The sequence below is a fragment of the Eriocheir sinensis genome, chromosome 29 (assembly GCF_024679095.1).
Source record: "Eriocheir sinensis breed Jianghai 21 chromosome 29, ASM2467909v1, whole genome shotgun sequence".
Classification (NCBI taxonomy): domain Eukaryota; kingdom Metazoa; phylum Arthropoda; class Malacostraca; order Decapoda; family Varunidae; genus Eriocheir; species Eriocheir sinensis.
The window spans coordinates 6,316,476-6,328,975 of NC_066537.1; the positions used below are offsets into that span (position 1 = coordinate 6,316,476).

Below are 12,500 nucleotides of genomic sequence, written 5' to 3' on the forward strand. Positions count from 1 at the left end.
GACCATCTATGTGCGTGGATTCATGACTGGCTCACCGACAGAGAACAGCGTGTAGTTCTTAATGGTGAAGCATCGGATTGGCAACCCGTCACCAGTGGCGTGCCCCAAGGTTCGGTCCTGGGGCCAACACTATTCATAATTTACGTGAACGACTTAGAAACTGATATTCTATCAAAAGTAGCCAAATTCACCGACGACACCAAATTAGGAGGTACGGTAATGAACAGTCAAAGTTGCGAGAATATTCAATCAGACTTAATAAGACTTGCCGACTGGAGCGAAAAATGGCAAATGAGTTTTAACGTAGATAAATGTAAAGTAATGCACATAGGTGAAAAAAATCCTAACTTTAAATATCAGATTCAAGGACATGATCTCAGCGAAGTAAAACAAGAAAAAGATCTTGGTGTCATTATCAGTAACACTCTTAAAATGAGTGATCAATGTTCTGCAGCGAGTAAAAAATCCAATATGATGTTAGGATTAATCTCAAGAAACTTTGATTATAAATCACCCGAACTTATGAAGAGATTATATTTAGCATTTGTAAGACCACACCTAGAATACGCCGTTCAGTTCTGGTCACCGAACTTTATCAAAGATCAAGTTTTGCTAGAAAGGATACAGCGACGAGCAACCAAACAAATTCCAGCGCTCCGAAACTTGCCATATGACGAGCGTTTAAAGCGTCTAGATATGTTTTCCCTAAAAAAGCGAAGGATAAGAGGGGACTTAATTGAAGTGTTCAAAATCCTTAATGGATTCGACAACATTAACCCAGATAGTCTATTTCAGAGACACCAACACAATAACACGCAGCAAGGGTATGAAGTTAAAGGGAAACCGATGTAACACATTGGTGCGCAAAAGTTTTTTCAATAACAGAGTCGTCGATCACTGGAATAGACTCCCACCGTCAGTAGTTAGCGCGCAGAGTATCAATAGCTTTAAGTCTTCATTGGATAAGTACTTCAGGAATATAAGATTATACTGACCCTTCTTCGCATGTTTTCAGACAGATTGCAGCAAGACGTCAACCTAAATTCATATTATTCTCCCCCACAACCTAGATTGCAAGTAGCGTAAGTTATCAATAGAGTAAAGCAACAGCTAATGTCCGCATGACAGGTGGAGTGAGGTGTGGGTGCAGTAAGGTGACAGGTTACTGGTGCCGTGCCTAGTACCGCCGGTAAAACGAGGATCAAGCCTCCACCTGTGCCCCTGAAACTACACCTCACCCATCTTGAATATTAGGGGGGATCCTGAGGCTGCCCTGTGCAGGCCACTCGTCCTCTTCCATTCTCCTTGTGTTTCTGTGTTCTTATGTTCTTATGTAATGAAGTCATTTTCCCCCACAGCTTAGGTTACCAGTAGTGTAAGTTAAGGGTAGTAATTTCCTCTTATTTCTCTCTTTACTGTAAAATTTCCATGTCCCTTTTTTCCTTAAAGGTACATGGTGTTCTCTTCTAACTATTTCCTGCCGGCACGTTGCCGGAGGGAGGAGCCTTCATCTATTCTGTCCTGTCCTACCACACGTAGATTACTAGTAGTAGCGGTAGTAAACAGACACCCTCGCCATAGACCGATAGGTCTTCTGGTGTCTGTTCTTCCTATGTATTCCTATGTATTCCTCCTCCTCTTCTTCTTCTTCTTCTTCTTCTTCTTCTTCCTTATTCCTCCTCCTCCTCTCTTGCTCCATTTCTTCTGGTTCCTCCTCCTCCAACTCTTCTGTTTCCCCCCCCACACCCTCCTCCTCCTCCTCCTCCTCCTTCTCTTCCTCCTCCGTGAATTCATGATGCGAAGTAAACAAGGTGTAAAGCAATTCTCTCTCTCTCTCTCTCTCTCTCTCTCTCTCTCTCTCTCTCTCTCTCTCTCTCTCTCTCTCTCTCTCTCTCTCTCAGAACGTAAAAAAATACTAAAATAAAAGTGAGAAACGAAGAACGAAAGGAATTGGAAAGAAAGAAAGAAAGAAAGAAAGAAAGAAAGAAAGAAAGAGAATAATAGGATGAGGGAGAGAAAGGTGAAAATGCTAGTAATTAGTGAAGAACACTGATTGGAGGAAGAAAGGAGGAGGAGGAGGAGGAAACGGAGAGAAAGAGAGGAAATAGATAAGATAAAGGAAGGAAGGAGAGGAGAAAGGAGATAAAGAGAAGAGAAGAGGAGAAGAAGAAGAAGAAGAAGAAGAAGAAGAAGAAGAAGAAGAAGAAGAAGAGAAAATAATTAAAAGAAGAAGAAGAAAAAAAATTGCCGGAGGAGAAAGACGAAGAGGAGGAGGAGGAGGAGGAGGAGGAAGAATAAGAAGAAGAAGGACAACAACACCTTCTCTTTGCTATAATTATTTCCATCGTCATAATCCTCTTCATCTTCCTCCTCCTCCTCCTCCTCCTCCTCCTCCTCCTCCTCCTCCTCCTCCTCCTCTTCTTCTTCCTCTGCCTCTTCCTGCTTCTCCTCCTTCAAAACCGGCGATGAAGAAAATTAGGCGGTGAAGGAGGAAGACAGAAGAAGCGGAAGAAGGAGGAGGAGGAAGAGGAGGAGGAGGAAGAAAAATATAAATGGAGGAAGGAAAGAAAAAAGGAGAGAGAGAGAGAGAGACAGAGAGAGAGAGAGGTAGATTATTATTCTGTGTGTGTGTGTGTGTGTGTGTGTGTGTTCGTGTGTGTGTGTTCGTGTGTGCGTTCCCTTTTCAGGCATCATTACTGGCTTTTGATTGGCTAGTTAATGTGATCACGTGATTGATTGGCAACACACACACACACACACACACACACACACACACACACACACACACACACACACACACACACACACACACACACACACACACACACACACACACACACACACACACAGACACACACACACACACAGGTACAGTCTCTCTCTTTCTCTACGTGTTCTCCTCTTTCTCTACCCTTCCTTTTTTCCCATGCCTCTCTCTCTCTCTCTCTCTCCCCTCATTATGGTCACCGTGATGGGCGTTTGAGGAGGTAATTATCTGGGTCCCGTGCTGGCGTCAACCCCTAATAACCCACCTCTTTATCAGCTCACCTGTTGATGCCCGGTGCAAGGTTAATTACCCTCTATTAACCTCTGGCACGCGTTATGGGCTCTATGAAAGGCCTATTAGAGCTTGTAGAGTGGTCCATAACCTGCCCTACCTGACTCTATGAAAGGCCTATAAGTGGGTCATATATGTACTCTGCCTGTTTTTTTATTATTATTGTCATTATTATCATTACTATTTTTGTATTTTTGTTTTTCCGAAGTTATTTTTTTTCAATGTTTTCTTATTTGTTATTTTATTTATCTTTCTTTTGTAGCTTTCTCTCTTTCTCCTTTTCTGTCTCTGTCTCTGTCTCTCTCTCTCTCTCTCTCTCTCTCTCTCTCTCTCTCTCTCTCTCTCTCTCTCTCTCTCTCCCTGTGTGTGTGTGTGTGTGTGTGTGTTTATCACCCCCCCCCCTACATACATAACCCCCCCCCACACACACAAAACCCTCTCTTCAAAACCCACTACACAAATAACCTCTTCCCCTCCCCTCCCTCCCTGACCCCCACACATCCCCCTCTCGTCCCCTCTCTCCCCTCTCGTTGTGTCGCCAGTCGGGCCCCATCGGCGGTGCTCCCCGGGGCGAGACTTTGATCCTGCCCCGCCCCGCCGCGCACCCAGCCACGCGCGAACACTGTTTTGTTTACCAGCCCGACGGGAAAGCGTGTTGATGACTGAGCGAACACACCACACCGACCTAACCTGACCTTGTGTAACCTTGTGTGACCTTGTGTATCTTTCCTATGATTACAGCGGCCTTATGTGACCTTGTATGCCTTTCTCTCTCTCTCTCTCTCTCTCTCTCTCTCTCTCTCTGTTTCCATCCATCTATTATCTTTAGGTGCGTCTGTAGCCCGATATTGGCGCAGGCGAATTTTATGTATCATGTCTATAAATGATCTATGACTTGCCTATATGACTATGCCTCTATGTGACCTTATTTGTGCTCCTTCTGCTTCTGTGACCTAGTGTTGCCTCCATATCGCCTAGTATTGCGCTGTGTGTTGATGTGTATGTGTTTCCTGTATTCCTTATGCTTCTGTGACCAAGTGTTGCCTCCATATCGCCTAGTATTGCGCTGTGTGTTGATGTGTATGTGTTTCCTGTATTCCTTATGCTTCTGTGACCAAGTGTTGCCTCCAAATGGCCTGGTATTGCGCTGTGTGTTGATGTGTGTGTATTTCCTTTGTTCCAGATGAGGGTCGTGAGGTGACGGTTACCAAGACCAAAGTGTTCGTGGCCAACAACACAGCCTCCACCAAGGACGGTACGTGACTCCTCCTCCTCCTCCTCCTCCTCTTCCTCCTCCTCCTCCTCCTCTTTCTCCTTTTCTTCCTATTCTTCTTTCTCCCTGCTTTTATGTATACTTTTTTTCTTCCTTTCTTTCTTTCTTGTTTTGTTCGTATTAATTATTTTCTCCTCCTCCTCCTCCTCTTCTTCTTCTTTTGTCTTCTTTCTACCTGCTTCAATGTATACTTTTTTTTCTTCCTTTTCTTTTTGTCTTCTTTCTCCTATTTCTCCTCCTCCTCCTCCTCCTCCCTCCTTTCTCCATTTCTTCCTATTCTTCTTTCTCTCCTCTTTCTTCTTTTTGTTCTTCCTTTCTTTCTTTCTTGTTTTGTTCGTATTAATTATTTTCTCTTCCTCCTCCTCTTCTTCTTCTTTTGTCTTCTTTCTCCTCCTCCTCCTCCTACTCTTCCTCTTTTGTCTTCTTTCTCCTCCTCCTCCTCCTCCTCTATCTCCCCCTTCATCCTTATTATCTTTCTCTTACCTATCTCTCCTCTCTCTCCTCTTTTTTGTCCTTCTCTTTCGATTCTTGCACCTTGTCCTCCTCCTCTTCTTCTTCTTCTTCTTCCTCCTCCTCCTCTTCCTCTTTCCACTCCAGTTTTTTTTGTCCGTTACGTCCATGTCCAGATCCTTCTTCCTCTCCTCCTCCTCTTCCTCCTCCTCCTCCTCCTCCTCCTCCTATTTTCCACACTTCCTCTTCCGTCCTTCTTTACCTTCCGTTCTTTGTCTCTCCAACTTCCTGAGACAATTTTATCTCCTCCTACCTCACTGGTTCTCTCTCTCTCTCTCTCTCTCTCTCTCTCTCTCCACTCACATTATTTTCCTCCTCCGTTCTTCAGTCTGTCCCTCCCACCCTCTTATCTCTCTCTTTCTCTCTCTCTCTTTCTCTCACTTCATGCCCCTTATATCTCTTTCTCTCTCACTCTTCCTCCTCCTCCCTCTTCCTTACTCTTCTTTCTTCTTTTCTTGTTCTTCTTGTTCTTCTACTTCCTCTTCTTCCTCAATAACTCTCTTCATTTCCTCACTCAGCTTGTCTTCCTCTTCTTAAAACCTCTTTCTCTCTCCTCTACCTCCTCCTCTTCCTCTTCCATTCCAGTACCTCTTTCTTCACCTCCTCCTCCTCCATTAGTCTCCCTTACTTGGTCTATCTCTCTCTAATCCTCCTCCTCCTGTTGTTTGTGCTTCCTGTGTGTTCCTTTGTGCTCCTCCTCCATCTAACTTCCCTCCCTCCCCAGGTCACCTCCGCGTTGAGATCCAGGGACCCCGCGAGCTGTACATTCAGGAGGGGTCGTCGCTGCACCTCACCTGCCTCGTCACGTCCTCCCGCGGCCCCTCCACGCCCGTCTACTGGTACCACGACACCAACCTCATCGACTACAACTCACCCAGGGGCGGCGTCAATCTCAAGGTGCGTGGAAACGGGCTTAGGGGATGAGAATGGATTTGTATTTGTACTATGGAGCAGTGAGTAGCGGGCTTTTATTTCACATTTGTTACCTTTTTTATGCCCTTGAACTGACTCCTCAGCTGTAAAAAAAAATTAATGTGGGTTTATAATGAAAAATAAGGGTTTGAGTGCTAGGAATTAAGGTTTGAAGGTTAGTTAGGGATTTAAAGGCAAGAGAACGAGTTTAAAAGGTTTGGTATTGGTTTAAGATGAGAGAGAGAGAGAGAGAGAGAGAGAGAGATTAAAGAGAGCTCACTCGGAGTGTTTCTGAAGTTAAGGAGACATAATTTTCTTTGGTAATGACCACCGCAGAGAGAGAGAGAGAGAGAGAGAGAGAGAGAGAGAGAGAGAGAGAGAGAGAGAGAGAGAGTGAGAGTGAGTGAGTGTGTGTGTGTGTGTGTGTGTGTGTGTGTGTGTGTGTGTGTGTGTGTGTGTGTGTGTGTGTGTGTGTGTGTGTGTTTCAATATTTCGCGTAATCATTTTTTTAATCAAATTTTTGCAAACAATTCTTTTCTTAATTCATTTATTTCTACTCTTGAGGGAAAAGGAAACTGACATACGCACGCACACACACACACACACACACACACACAGAGAGAGAGAGAGAGAGAGAGAGAGAGAGAGAGAGAGAGAGAGAGAGAGAGAGAGAGAGAGAGAGAGAGAGAGAGAGAGAGAGAGAGAGAGAGAGAGAGAGAGATAAAGCAAAGGGGAAAGAGAATTGAGAGCAGGGAACGGAAGGGGAGACAAAAAAGAAAAAAAAAAGGAGAGAAAAGAGGAGAGGAAAGGAGAGGAGAAAAGGGGAGAAAAAAGACGCTTAGAGAATACAGGAAACAAAAACCGTGGGAGGAGGAGGAGGAGGAGGAGGAGGAGGAGGAAGAAGAAGAGGAAGAAGAAGAGGAAGAAAAAAGAAATATGAATGCAAAACAATAAAGAAAACACACACACACACACACACACACACACACACACACACACACACACACACACACACACACACACACACACACACACACACACACACACACACACACACACAAACAACCACGAAAAAAACCACAATAATAATAATAATAATAATAATAATAATAATAATAATAATAATAATAATAATAATAAAAATCGGGTCCTCACCAAATTATGCTAATCTAAGCTTCATTATCACAGGTAAGGATTTAGGAAAGGGAGGGAGGGAAGGGGAGGAGAGAAGGGGAGGGAACTGGAGGGAAGGGAAGGGAAGGAGGAATAACAGAGGAGGAAATAAACGAAGAGAGAGAAAGAGAAAAGGAGAGAGAGAGAGAGAGAGGAGAGAGAGATTGAGAGATTAAACCGAAAGAGAGAGAAAGTGAGAGAGAGCGGGAGAGAGAGATAAAGGGTTGAGTCACTCGATAACCCAATAAAACCATTAGTGTCCAATACCACACACGGACTTTTTAAAACGCCGAAGAAACAAATGATTGCGTGCGTGTGCGTGTGTGTGTGCGTGTGTGAGGGGGGAGGGGGTAAGGAGGAGGAGGGAGAGGGACGGGAAGGGGTTGTGGAACGGAAGAGAAGGGAAAGAAAAGAAGAGGAAAGGAAAGGGAAAAGAAAAGGAGAGGAGAGAGAATAGAAAGGAAGAGAAAAGAAGAGAAAAGAAGGAAGGGAAGGGAGGTGGTCGTTAGGGGGGGGTAGAGTGTGTGTGTGTGTGTGTGTGTGTGTGTGTGTGTGTGTGTGTGTGTGTGTGTGTGTGTGTGTGTGTGTGTGTGTGTGTGTGTGTGTGTGTGTGTGTGTGTGTGTGTGTGCGTGTGTTAATTTATCTACGTATTTCTATATTCACTTCATTATTCATTTAAATATTATTCATGCGTTTTTTTTTAATTATTTATCGTATATTTGAGTGTGTGTGTGTGTGTGTGTGTGTGTGTGTGTGTGTGTGTGTGTGTGTGTGAGTTTGTGTGTGTGTGTGTGTGTGTGTGTGTGTGTGTGTGTGTGTGTGTTTTTACTAATGAATTTATGTTATTATTTGACGTTTGGAAATTAAGAGTAACAAGAGATATTTTTTTCTTATTTTCCTTCTTTCTTTCTTTCCTTTTCCTCTTTTTGCTTTCTTTCTTTTTTATATTCTAAATTTTTTTTTATTTTCTTCTTTCTTTTATCATTTTCCCATTTTTTTCTCTTTTATTTTTTTTTGCTTTGCAGGAGTTTTATTTTTTTCCTTTCATTTCCCGTCCCTCTATCCGTTCCGTTCCATTCCAGGTTCCGTTCCGTTACAATTCCCGTTCCTGTTTTCGTTCCGTTAAAATTCCCGTTCCTGTTCCCATTCCGTTAAAATTCCCGTTCCAGTTTCCGTTCCATCACAATTCCCGTTCCAGTTTCCGTTCCGTTCCAATTCCCGTTCCAGTTTCCGTTCCGTTACAATTCCCGTTCCTGTTTCCGTTCCGTTACAATTCCCGTTCCAGTTTCCGTTCCGTTCCAATTCCCGTTCCAGTTTCCGTTCCGTTACAATTCTCGTTCCTGTTTCCGTTCCGTTCCAATTCCCGTTCTAGTTTCCGTTCCATCATAATTCCCGTTCCAGTTTCCGTTCCGTTAAAATTCCCGTTCTAGTTTCCGTTTCATCATAATTCCCGTTCCAGTCTCCGTTCCGTTAAAATTCCCGTTCCAGCTTCCGCTCCGTTCCAATTCCCGTTCTAGTTTCCGTTCCCTCACAATTCCCGTTCTAGTTTCCGTTCCGTGACAATTCCCGTTCCAGTTTCCGTTCCGTTCCAATTCCCGTTCCAGTTTCCGTTCCGTTCCAATTTCCGTTCTTTTTTTCCGTTCCGTTCCAATTCCCGTTCCAGTTTCCGTTCCGTTCCAATTCCCGTTCTAGTTTCCGTTCCGTCACAATTCCCGTTTTAGTTTCCGTTCCCTCACAATTCCCGTTTTAGTTTCCGTTCCATCAGAATTCCCGTTCCAGTTTCCGTTCCGTTAAAATTCCCGTTCTAGTTTCCGTTTCGTTAAAATTCCCGTTCCAGTTTCCGTTCCGTTACAATTCCCGTTCCGTTCCTGTTTTCCTTCGTCTCGTTCCGCTGACCTTCGCGACGCCTCCTGTTTTTTTTCTTTTTTGGGGGGTCATTTTTTTTTGCCTCGTCAACTTTTGCTCTTTTTTTTTTACCTCAAAACTCGCAAATATTCGTGATTTTCTTAATTTTTTTTCCTCTCATTTCAACTTTTTTTTCCAGAACTTTTTTTTCCTTTCTTTCTTTCTTTCTTCTCACGACAATTTTCCTGAGGTCGATTTTTCCGGGCCAATTATTTTATCTAATTATTTTTATTATTTTATTCCTATTTTTATTCATGATTATCAATATTAACTTTTATGATGTGTTTTAGGTCTGCCACGTTTGATATTTCCATCCTCTATTGTTTCTTTTGTTTCACATTATATATCACGCATAATACATACATAAATGCATATATACATACTCTCTCTCTCTCTCTCTCTCTCTCTCTCTCTCTCTCTCTCTCTCTCTCTCTCACACACACACACACACACACACACACACACACACACACACACACACACACACAGCCCCTCATCATTTCTCACTCGTCTTGTTCGTAACCTCAATTTCATCTCCACCTGCTTCTCCTTATTCTCGTATCAGGAACGCGAGGAATTATAACAGCAGTAGTGACCAGTATAGTACATGTCTCTGTCGCTAAGTCTCTGTTTCTCTGTCTCTTTCTGTCTCTGTTTATGTGTGTCTCTGCAACGCAAGTCTCTGTCTCTCTCTTATCTCTCTTCTTTCTTTCTTTCCTTACCTTTCTATCTCTTTATCTTCTTGTATTCTTGTTTTATATCTGATTTTCTCTTTGTTTCTTATTCTCTCTCTCTCTCTCTCTTATTCTTTCTCCTCTCGTTTTCCTCCTCCTCCTCTTTCCTTATTTTTTATGCTTATCTCTCTTCTTCTTTTCCTTTTCCTTATTTCTTCCTTATCTACTTTCCTCCTTCTGTTCCTCCCTTTTCTCCTTTTGTCTCCTTCCTTATTCCTCCTCTTCCTATCCTTTCTTATTTCTTATTTTTGTTCCTCCTTCTGCTCCCTCTCCTCCTTTCTTTCTTCTTCCATTTCTATGCATTCAAAACCACTAACTGACGCCGCTGACATCTCCTTACTTACACTAACATCTTCGCTAACCACTGACCACTTACCACTAACCACTAACATCTCCCACTACTAATCTAAGCTCCCCCCTACCCATACTACCTCCCTCCCACCACTAACCACTAACCACTAACATCTCCCACCGCTAACCTAAGCTCCCCCCTTCCCATACTACCTCCCTCCCACCACTAACCACTAACCACTAACATCTCCCACCACTAATCTAAGCTCCCCCCTACCCATACTACCTCCCTCCCACCACTAACCACTAACCACTAACCACTAACATCTCCCACCGCTAATCTAAGCTCCCCCCAACCCATACTACCTCCCTCCCACCACTAACATCTCCCACCACTAATCTAAGCTTCCCCCTACCCATAATACCTCCCTCCCACCACTAACCACTAACATCTCCCACCACTAATCTAAGCTTCCCCCTACCCATACTACCTCCCTCCCACCACTAACATTCCCACCACTAACCACTAACCACTAACAGATTGATCAGAGTCGGGGGGAGACCACTACTCGGTTGGTGGTGTCCGCGGTTGGCCCAGGCGACTCGGGAATGTACTCCTGTGTGCCCCCCGGTTCGCATCCCGCCTCGGTCCTGGTCCATGTACAGAAAGGTGAGATAGATTGATAGATAGATAGATACATATTTAGATAGATTATATGATTGATAGATAGATAGATACATAGGTAGGTAGATAGATAGATAGGTAGATATATACATAGCTAGATAGATTATATGACTGATAGATAGATAGATAGATAGATAGAGTGAGAGAGAGAGAGAGAGAGAGTAACATTCAGTCTGTTCCATTAGGCATAACCAACAGCCTCCTCCTCCTCCTCCTCCTCCTCCTCCTCCTCCTCACATCTTCTTCTTCCTTCCTCAGGAGAACACGAAGCAGCCATCCAGCAGGGAGGACTAGACGACGTTTCTTCCTCCTCCTCTTCCTCCTCCTCCTCCTCCTCCTCCTCTTCCTCTTCCTCCTTTCACTCTCTCTCCTTCCACAATCATATATTCTTCCTCTTCCTTCTCTTCTTCTTCTTCTTCCTACAATTCCTTTACCTACCTGAGCTTCCTTACCTCTCCTCTTCCTCCTCCTCTTCCTCCTCTTCCTCTTCCTCCTCCTTCTCTTCATCTTCCCCCTCCTCCTCCTCCGTTGTCATTCTTCCTATTCACTTAACAAGGCAGACTCCCAACTCCTTTCCTTCTCCCTCCTCCTCCACCTCCTCCTCCTCCTCCTCCTCCTCCATTTTCTCTCACAAAGAAAATGGGGAATATATCTTCACAACGACATGATACCCCCCCCCCTTCTCTCTCTCTCTCTCTCTCTCTCTCTCTCTCTGACTATTTATCTATCTATCTCTCGCTCTCTATCTCAATTTCTCTCTCTATTTCTCACTATCTTTGTCTCGCTGTAAATGGACGCTTGTGATTGGCTGTTTCGGTGTCCGCTGGTCAAGACGCGGCCGGTGATTGGTTGTCTCCCTCGTAACGTCATCAAAGGCAAGAACCAATGAGGGGAGAGCTTCGTTACCATCACCATCGTCGTGTGTGTGTGTGTGTGTGTGTGTGTGTGACCTGACCTGATCCCTTTATCGTGTGACCACCCCTCCCCCGTAGAACTCCTTCGGCAAGTGAGTCTTTTCTACGTATAAATCGATGTAACGTTTTAGGCTAAATAAACAAAATATTACAAGATTTTACGTTGTATTATTATTATCATTATTACCTCCGCCAACGAAGTTGGGAGGAGGATTATATATATATATATATATATATATATATATATATATATATATATATATATATATATATATATATATATATATATATATATATATGTATCAGAAGAAACAGTAAACACATATAAATTTGTATAGTTTCCTATTTCAGGATGATCAACAGGTTAAGCAGACAACTAATATACCTTTTATTTTCATATTTACCCATTATTAGCAGCAGCAGAGGCCATCAACAACAGCCAGAACAATAACCCGGGGAGCCGCTGGCTGAGTGGTTAACGTGCGGGCGCGGCGTCCAGGAGGGCGCGGGTTCACGTCCACAGCTGGGGGTTTTCTGTCACCGCCGAATGGCCTAGACTACCCACATGCTGCCCTGAAGACCGCCTGTCAACCCGGACTCTAGATTCGCTCTCGAAAGAGAGGATCAAAGAAGCCATTGGAAATGGAACGGAAAAGAATGGAACGAAAAAGTACGTGTTATGCACCTGTACAGGTGCCCTGCGCATCATAAATCCAGATCCAGAAAAAGGAAAAGGTGAGAACAATAAAAATACAGAAATAACAGCAAGATTAACAAAAACGAAACGGGAACGAAACGGAACAGAATACAATGAAACAAAACCTCAAACAAAGCGGAACGGAAACTGAAGACACACAAAAGAATAAAAAGAGAAGAGAAAATAACTAAAAATTCCCGCCATGTCTATTTTCGTGTCTTTCATCCTCTTTACTCTCCTTCCCTTTTTTTCCCTCCCTGTATTTTTTTCCTTCCAGCTTATATATTTTTTTCCTCTTCTCTTTTTTTTCTCTCTCACAATAACGGAGTGAAGAGGAGCCAATTTCC

At 43.6% G+C, this 12,500-nt stretch overlaps 1 protein-coding gene across 1 annotated transcript in view; it reads left to right on the forward strand.

Annotated features, from left to right (window-relative positions):
* The window catches only part of LOC127004899 (uncharacterized), a 56,320-nt gene extending 44,718 nt beyond the window's left edge, over positions 1-11,602 (forward strand). The window contains exons 4-7 of the mRNA XM_050873114.1: positions 4,242-4,313; positions 5,566-5,738; positions 10,398-10,527; positions 10,801-11,602. Of these exons, the coding sequence (XP_050729071.1) occupies positions 4,242-4,313; positions 5,566-5,738; positions 10,398-10,527; positions 10,801-11,210 (785 nt within the window). The 3' untranslated portion in view covers positions 11,211-11,602. The remainder of the gene's footprint in view (positions 1-4,241; positions 4,314-5,565; positions 5,739-10,397; positions 10,528-10,800) is intronic.
* Positions 11,603-12,500: the final 898 nt, after the last annotated feature.